The sequence below is a fragment of the Salmo salar genome, chromosome 01, assembly GCF_965601325.2.
Source record: "Salmo salar chromosome 01, fSalSal1, whole genome shotgun sequence".
Taxonomy (NCBI): Eukaryota; Metazoa; Chordata; class Actinopteri; order Salmoniformes; family Salmonidae; genus Salmo; species Salmo salar.
The window spans coordinates 159,440,581-159,449,578 of NC_138291.1; the positions used below are offsets into that span (position 1 = coordinate 159,440,581).

The 8,998-nt window shown below is 39.9% G+C and overlaps 1 protein-coding gene across 1 annotated transcript in view; it reads right to left on the bottom strand.

Annotated features, from left to right (window-relative positions):
- Positions 1-8,540, bottom strand: part of LOC106567744 (TNF receptor-associated factor 3) — a 32,404-nt gene extending 23,864 nt beyond the window's left edge. The window contains exons 1-12 of the mRNA XM_082974447.1: positions 8,117-8,540; positions 6,195-6,326; positions 4,768-4,858; positions 4,023-4,092; positions 3,734-3,837; positions 3,287-3,382; positions 3,105-3,176; positions 2,575-2,655; positions 2,229-2,340; positions 1,272-1,388; positions 896-986; positions 494-598 (exon numbers count right to left, since the gene is read on the bottom strand). Of these exons, the coding sequence (XP_082830573.1) occupies positions 494-598; positions 896-986; positions 1,272-1,388; positions 2,229-2,340; positions 2,575-2,655; positions 3,105-3,176; positions 3,287-3,382; positions 3,734-3,837; positions 4,023-4,092; positions 4,768-4,858; positions 6,195-6,326; positions 8,117-8,229 (1,184 nt within the window). The 5' untranslated portion in view covers positions 8,230-8,540. The remainder of the gene's footprint in view (positions 1-493; positions 599-895; positions 987-1,271; positions 1,389-2,228; positions 2,341-2,574; positions 2,656-3,104; positions 3,177-3,286; positions 3,383-3,733; positions 3,838-4,022; positions 4,093-4,767; positions 4,859-6,194; positions 6,327-8,116) is intronic.
- Positions 8,541-8,998: the final 458 nt, after the last annotated feature.

Sequence of the window (8,998 nt, forward strand, 5' to 3'; positions counted from 1 at the left end):
TCGTGTGAATTCAGTTCCAGCTCATTCCTATAGCAAGATGCACATGAAAGACCACAAATGCAAAAGGTCAATTTTACTGTATCCCGTCATTAGAATACATGTACGTATTGTAAAATAGCCTTTAAATTGAACACCTAAAGCAATTAACATTTAAATTGGATGGATTTTTAACACAAGTGGGTTTACAATTTTCTATGGGAAAGTCAGGAAATGTTTGGAAAAATTACATCAAAACATGCATATTACACAATACACATTCATAACATGATAAAGAATTACAGTTTCTTGATTGACCCAGTCATTCTTCGGGTTTTCCAACAGTTTGTGATGTCAAATTCCAGGTTTATCATGCATTATAACACTTTCTACTGTATACCACGGATACTAGGACTGGATTCTCATTGCATTGCAATTGTTAATCTGTTAACTAATTCCCATTGATGCCCTGTTATCTCAGACAAAGCCGTTGTGAGTGTTTAGTGGCAGCTCTTACTCGTTGTGTGCATACTCCCCCACGGAACTCAACGAGTTCAGCCGCTTCTCAAGAGCCACAATCTTGAAGGCCATGTAACACGAAGACAAGACAAGGACACTAACTCTGCAAAGACAACACAAACACGTCACGCACCCCGATGAGGGCTGGAATCTACAGGAACCCATTGGCTTTCAATAAGAAACAAGTATTTCCAATTCAACTCCCATTGTTGAATCATCTCCTACACGACACAAACAGTCCCAATTCCACAACCAAGTTAACACCCAAGGCAGGACAAAACACCCAGTTCACTTAACTTGTTTTAACATGCCTGGCGACAAGTGCAATTATTAGATTAGCTACAAAACTTGTCAGATGGCCTCGACACCCCCTTATGACTCATAATGAGAGGATACTCACAGGAACAAATAGACGAGTAGAAGGGTGTTCAACGACACTGGCTGTAGAGATTTCACTTTGTGTACAACACCCTGGGCAGGCTTGGTCGGCCCTAGAGATAAAACAGGATTAGTGCACAGGTCAGCAACAGAGGGCCGGACTTAAATCCAAAAAGACGAAGCTAAACAAATATGAATTAACACTTGCAGAACTACATCTTTAAGATCTTATCCTTCTATTAATGTTTATATTACAATCTGTTCTACTTTTCAGATTCCATTCCCTCTGGAAAATGATAGAAGCCAACCCTTAGGATACCAGGGAGAGAGAATGCAGAAGTATTTAACAGAGTCTAGCCGTTTCCATTGCACCACGCTGATGCATAAGGGGGCCTCACCGTTCTGGTGAGCGGCTCCGTGTTTTTGGTTGGGGGTCTCGAGGTGGATGTCTGCGTGCACCGCCACCTCTCCGTTCTTCACCGCGCTCAGGAACGTGTCTGGGATGCTGGGGAACTCTGCAGAAACAAACACAGATTGCTCTCTGAACACCACAGGTCGTTAAATATTTGAACTAATTTTCTTTTCAATTCAACATGCTTAACTACCAACATTATCAGATGTGGTCTTGTTAATTGGTATCGAGGACGAACTAAACCATGTTAGCCCACTGAGCAAAAGCATTCCCTCGGGGAGCTAAGATGAGTCTTCAGGTCTCAGGCAAGATTACTCTTCATGTGCGCGTGGCTCACCAAACCATCCGTGTTACACTCAGCCTTCCAATAAGCATATGCAGTGAACAGGTGAAAGGATATACAGCTCTCATTGATGTATGTACTAAGACAAATCAGTCTATAGCCAATTAATCCCAATTACTTTTTTAAATAGACGTTACTGATTTTCTTAAACAAACCATAAAATCATGACTGTATCAACATGTAAAAAGTAAATAATGTCTGTTCAAATACAGTTGAACTCAAGCCTACAGACTACAAGAAAAAGTGAGCCTGTTCAGTACAAGTTTGGCGACTGCTGTGTCTGGGCAGAGGAGCTGAACTAACTGAAAGCCTCTGATTGCACCTCCCAGTCCAACTCATGACTCAGTAATAACTCATCTATTAGGTTATTAGAAGCTGTGAGAGTACTGCTCTTTTCTAAGCTGTATAGATAAGACTCCATACTCAGGGGCAATTCCTTTCTCTCCACTCATGGAAGGGTATAAAGCTTTTAATCACCATCTCTCAAGGTTTATTTGTCTCTATGATGTTGCATCTGTCTGTCTATTGTGTATGATGATTGTCTTGTTTTTCACAAGGGGGAGGGTTGGACTCCCCTGCCATCATAAAGGGAGAACCCACCTGTCATTTTCTCATAGTCTGGGGTCTGGGAGCCTGAGCTGCTGGTCTCCAGCATGTCTTGCCTCCTCTGGCACACAACCCCATCCAGGTCTGAGAAGTCTCCAGAGAAATCCTACACACAGAATATTTACGTTCATTTTGTCCATACAGATGACTCCATTGAAATAAAAACATTATTGAACATAAATGAAACTTTGTCCAGACACAGAGGGTACAGTAGAACCATTACACACACACACACACACACACACACACACACGCACACACACACACACACACTTTGCTGTATGGTCATATAAGAAGAAGAGTTGGGAGAAAGGAGAAAGGCAACTGTCTTAGTACTGACCAGAGGAAGTGAGGATGGACAATCGGCTATGAAGCTGTTCTCAGCAGAGGAAGTAATGAGGCTGCTCCCTGTATTGTCCCCCTACAATGGTGTTCAATGAGTTAGACTTGAAAAGTAAGGCCGGGACGATACCAGTATCGCAATACTCATTAGTACCGTGGCAAGGAAACAAAAAGCGTATTCAACTTCTTTAGGAAAACCGCCCTAATGTTGTAAACAAACATCATCCAGTCACATGTATTTATTTCCCAAGCTGTAGCCCACTATTTTACATAAAGGACGTTTTTAAAGGACCAAAGAGTTTGCTCTGCTTCGTGTTTATTGTTTTCTATGGCAAAAATGAACTTTGATACTGGTATCGTCAAAGCCCTATGGAAAAGTCCCTGTTGCAGTCTAATACAGTATTATGACAACAGAAAGAACATGTTTAACCTCAGTGCTAATGTTATCTGTAATACAACACAAAATAAGACTATTTAAAATGTCACAACAATGCATTAAAGAAAAGAGGACAAGGAACAAGAACTTACATCCAGATGAACGCAGACGGATTTCAGAAGTTTATAGGTTGTATCTCGGGATAGGAATGATGCAAATACGTGCTGGAAAACATATTTTAAATAATGAATTATAGTGACAGTAATAAAAAATAAGTGTTATTAATTAAGACCAAACTTGACAATTGAATATCTACAAATAAAACTGGTCATACCCGCTTGTTTGTGGACGTGATAACGAGTGCATTTGGAACCAAAATGGCAGTTTTTGTCTTCTTGATAAGAGTCACAGAGAGTACAGGAATAGCAATCTGGGAAAGGGAAAGCAAACATTATTTCACTTCAACTATATTTCAGTGAATGTCTTGTTTGAACCTCTTTTCCTAGAGACCAGGCAAAATACCAGCAAGGAGAAAAAGTCAAAAAGTATTATTAAAAACATTTATAGCAAATCTGTTGACATTGAGTCAGTGAAACACACCTCCTGGCCTACAACCTTCAGTTCATTAGTAGTAAAGTCAACTCCTGATAAATGTAACGACTCAGAATTGTAATGATAGTGTGTGCACTAAACTGGGGCTTGCAGTTATCAGGAACAACAATGTAATTCAATCGAGACTGGAGGAGTAACGACTGTATAGTATTCCATTGTTATACTGTACCTTAGTATCTCTGCCGAAGACTTTGGAGTGGAAACATATCCAGTTATCAGACACGAACATTTTGCCCTGATACAGCATGTCTTTCTGCAGTGCACAGGTGTAACCTGAGAAGAGACATAGCAGAGGATGTCAGGCAAAATCTATTCTACACAAATGACAAGACTGTGTGGCTTATTTTCAAGTGAAAGAAGAATGCAAATCTTTTGTATTTTTATAAACAAGAGGAAATTGGAGAAAGTCACCCTATGGCTTTTTAAATTTCAATTAAATTGAAGACTACGCCACTTACTTTGTTTCAGTAACTCATCCTTGCTGATTTCTTTGAATATTTTATGGTACTGGGCATTTGTCTTGGATATCTGCAAGAGAAGACAATACATCCAAATGTTGATAAATGTGACCTTTTGAAATGTATTACTTCTTTACCTCCCTTTCCAAATGACCAAACGTATTGATATTGAGGTGCATGTGCAACTAGGTAAGGTCAAATACGAGCATCCATTTAAAGATCATTAGGGTTGTGTAGACTTAAAGCTACAATGTAACTTTTTGGGCAACTCGACCAAATTCACATAGAAATTTAAGTTAGAGATCTGTCATTCTTATTGAAAGCAAGGCTAAGAAGTGGTATACATGTTCTATGTGCACTATTTCTATACTTCTCATTATTTTAAGTTTCGTTTTTTGGATCTTTTATTTTCAGTTTTGTACGCCAGCTTCACAGCTGAAAATACAATATTTTTGGTTATGGAAAATATATTTCACAGCGGTTTAGATGGTACAATGATTCTCTACCCAATGACTGCTCGTTTTGTCACAAACTGAAATTAGGTGCACTATTAGAATGTTTTCAACCAGGAAATGGCAGAGTGAGTTCTGCATATTGCACCTTTAACTTGGTCAAGAGACCTTACTCACAAAACTCTAGTTTTGCAAGTCAGCTGCTCAGCCGTTATGCTAATTCTAAAAAAACATTATGGAGACCAATGGAAAATGTGATTGTGTGGGTGGCCCGATATACACTATAAACACACCTGGCTGGACTGGGATTTCTTTCTTCCTTCAAACTTAGTTTCACCGTCACTTGGAGTTTGCATCGGGGAAGGCAGCTCCACAGCCTTAAATCTGAAAAGGGGGACAAGATTAACAAGCACAGTAGCAACCCATATTGCAAGTGATTGGTACAAAATAACAATAATGTAGACAGACAACATCAATAGAATAGTCCAAAACAAGTCGACTTGGCTAAGTTCTTACTGTCAATGACACATCCACTTTGACTCCCATTGAACTAAATATTGTTTCCCCTAGATCTACAGCAGTCAAAAAGACGAGTAACTCCCATTAGGACAGCCAGCCACATCCCTTGCAGCATGGTTATGTAAAGTGTGTTGTTTATACAGCAACATCAAGGTTCGTCAACACAATACTCGGCCAAGCTTCGTAGGTCACAAAACAGGCCAAAATGTTTTGAAATGGAAAACAAAATTGGCTCTTCTTATTGGTCAAGCAAAAGAAGAACCTCCCGTTTCAAAACAGTCACTCCTGATTTGCGCCTAATGAACTCGACCCAGGTGTGGATCACATAAAAGCCCCAGACAGTGCAGTCTGATGTATTAATCAATAACATAAAACTGTGTTCTAGCGCCATCGAATGTGGTCAAGCATTAGAGAGTTGGTAAGCTACACTACCGTTCAAAAGTTTGGGGTCACTTAGAAATGTCCTTGTTTTTGAAAGAAAAGCACATTTGTCAATTAAAATAACATCAAATTGATCAGAAATAAAGCATAGACATGGTCAATGTTGTAAATTACTATTGTAGCTGGAAACGGCTGATTTTTAATGGAATATCTACAGAGGCCCATTGTCTAATGATCAATTAAAATGATCTTTTAAAATGATAAACTTGGATTAGCTAACACAACGTGCCATTGGAACACAGGAGTGATGGTTGCTGATAATGGGCTTCTGTACACCTACGTAGATTTCCCATTTAAAATCTGCCGTTTCCAGCAACAATAGTCATTTATAACGTTAACAATGTCTACATTTCTGATCAATTTGATGTTATTTTAATGGACAAAAAAAAATAGCTTTTCTTTCAAAAACAAGGACATTTCTAAGTGACCCCAAACTTTTAAACATAAGTGTATATATCCAAGTTCCAAAACCTCACATGTATGGTATCACAACAAATTGGTATGACAACAATGGCTAAAGCATTGTTTCTCCATCCCTAGGGGATACACAGGGGGTGCACATTTTGTTCTAGACCAGCACAAAGTCACTTGATCTACGGACACTAAACTAGGGGCTTGGAGATTAGTTTAATCAAATATGTCCGTGCTGGGCTAAAACAAAACATGTGCACTCTGTGTGCTATAGCAGACAGTTGACCATTTTACCACATATTCACATCATTACACATAATACATGATTTATGGTATCTGTAAGTCTCACTTCATGAGGGGCGGTTTCTTCCTGCTCTCTGAGAGGTCTGACTCAGTGTCCATTGACACCTGAGTGTCCCCAGCAGACCTCCCACTGGCACTCCTCCTGGGCCTGTCCTCTCCTCCATTCACTGCCTCCGACCTGGACACAGTAGTGTGACAGTCAATCATGATATGTTGTAGCTAGCTAAACTCAGGTTGTTTCTCCATTCAGACCTGTAGAGATATATTATTAAAACCTTTAGCCTCAAATGATGGGGTTGAAAACAGCAGGGCAGAAGTAATACAAAGATCTGGCACCTTTTGATGTGGGACAACAGTCAGTAGAAGAGGTTTTCCTTCTTTATGAACATGGACATTGATTCAACTAGCTACCTATCATTGGGAAATCATTTAACAAAATCCCCATTCAAACTCTTTCAAAAAGAGAATCAAATCTAGCTAAGCATTGATATTGCACATTTACCAAAGTAGCCTTTATTTTTTGGAAATCGCAGTCAACTTTAGTTACTAAAGTCATACAATCTTTATTAACCTTTGAAAACCATACATTAAAATGCAATCAACCATTATCACTGCTGTCAACCTTAGCTAGCAAGCTACACTGAACAAAAATATAAAATGCAACAATTACAAAGATTGTACTGATTTACAGTTCATAAGGAAATCAGTCAATCAAAATAAATTCATCAGGCCCTAATCTATGGATTTCACATGACTGGGAATACAGATATGCATCTGTTGGTCACAGATACATAAAAAAATGGTAGGGACATAGATCAGAAAACCAGTCAGTATCTGGTGTGAGCACCATTTGCCTCATGCAGCACAACACATCTCCTTTGCATAGAGTTGATCAGGCTGTTGATTGTGGCCTGTAGCCCCACTCCTCTTCAATGGCTGTGCGAAGTTGCTGGATATTGGCGGGAACTGGAACACGCTGTCGTATACGACGATCCAGAGCATCCCAAACATGCACAATGGGTGACATGTCTGATGAGTATGCAGGCCATAGAAGAACTGGGACATTTTCAGCTTCCAGGAATTGTGTACAGATCCTTGCGACATGGGGCCGTGCATTATCATGCTGAAACATGAGGTGATGGCAGCGGATTGTGACAATGGGCCTCAGGATCTCGTGACGGTATCTCTGTGCATTCAAATTGCCATCGATAAAATGCAATTGTGTTTTGCAACAGAAAACCGTTTATTCCAAATGGAAAACACAAACAAGGGTTTCTGTTGGACAAATTCAGGTAGGTCCCTCCCCGTTTCGTTTGCGCTGTTCGCTTCAGTTTAGTTCTTAACAGTTATGAATACACCCCTATGAATACACCCCAGAGAAAACAGTACAAAACAGCGTGGAAACTACCTGAATTTGTCCAATAGAAACTCTAGTTTTCATTGCAAAACGTTTTCTATTTGGAGTAAACAATTTTTGTTGCATTGGCGAAATTAACTTATTGGACATACTTAACTGGCTGAGTGTTATACGTTTTTTAAGACCAAACAGTGCCACGCGTCAAATGTTAACGATATCCCATCAGAATGACGACAAATAACCTTGATTGTGCATTTTCAAAACGTAACTAGGTAGACAAACAATGGAGGAAAATCCATTGGTACGAGGTCAACTTTAGTTCTCCAATTCCATGTCTTTAAAGTTGAAAACACTGTTCGCTTGCTAACGTTAGCGTTATAGAAATAACTGCATAAGAATACACAACCTATCATAACTTCGTGTGAGATTGCTTCCAAATGAAACGCAAAGTTTATCGACAGAGGTTGGGAAAGCAAAGACTTAATTAGCTAACGTTAGCTAGCTATGCATCAACAACAAAAGTGGTTAGATCGCTAGCAAAGTTGGCTAACTTGCCAGTTTACTAGGCCCCCGGCCTTGTGCTGTGCTGAACTGAAAACATACAAACTTACGTCGATTGGATCCCCCTCGGATCTTTTCTGACCGGTTTGACAGACTGTACAACTTGTTCTGGTGTAGATAACGGAGTTAGGTCTCTGTCCGGTTGTTCGGTCATAAGTACCATCTCTTGAGGGACAGCCGAGATTCGCTTTCCTCAACAGTTCCCTTTCTCCGTAAAAAAAAACTTTGGCAGTGACTCCGTCCTACGCCAAGGAGGGGTTAAATTTGGGAAGATCGTTCGATACTCGGGACACTATGTGGAGGTAGGGCATGGAAGAGGGGGTGGGTTGATCTGGTGGCCCGAGTGGGGGCAACCAAACATGGCACTGCGCTGACATTAATCACTTTATTTCAGGACAATATAAATAAAGCCTTAATTTACACCCCCGCCTCGTTTAGTTTCTAATTTACTCCCCCTTTCCTTCTTATCCCTTCCTCGCTACTTCTCTCCCCTAATTTCATAATGGCACAGGGCAGTTGCTAAATGCCGCCATCGTGTGTCGAATAGGCAGACACAAATACATTTGAGCAAAGTAGAGATAGTTATTTATTAAATATGAAATAATTGTACATGTTTTCTCAAAATGTAGATTGAAAAGCCGATTGCTACACAATTCCCTTCAAGTCATGGTTCCCTGTTTTACGTGCTACTTAGTGAAGACGAGAACGAGATTGAAATGGGGGAGCCACCACGTGATGCTGCTGCCTCAGACAAGCTTTTTGACTGAACTGTAACGCAATGATGTTTATTATGTATGGTTAGGCCTACAGTACCTTCAAAAAATATTCATACCCCTTGACTTATTCCACATTTTGTTGTCCTACAGCGTGAATTCAAAAGGAATAAAACATTTTTAAAATTCACCATCTACACAAAATACCCCATAATAACA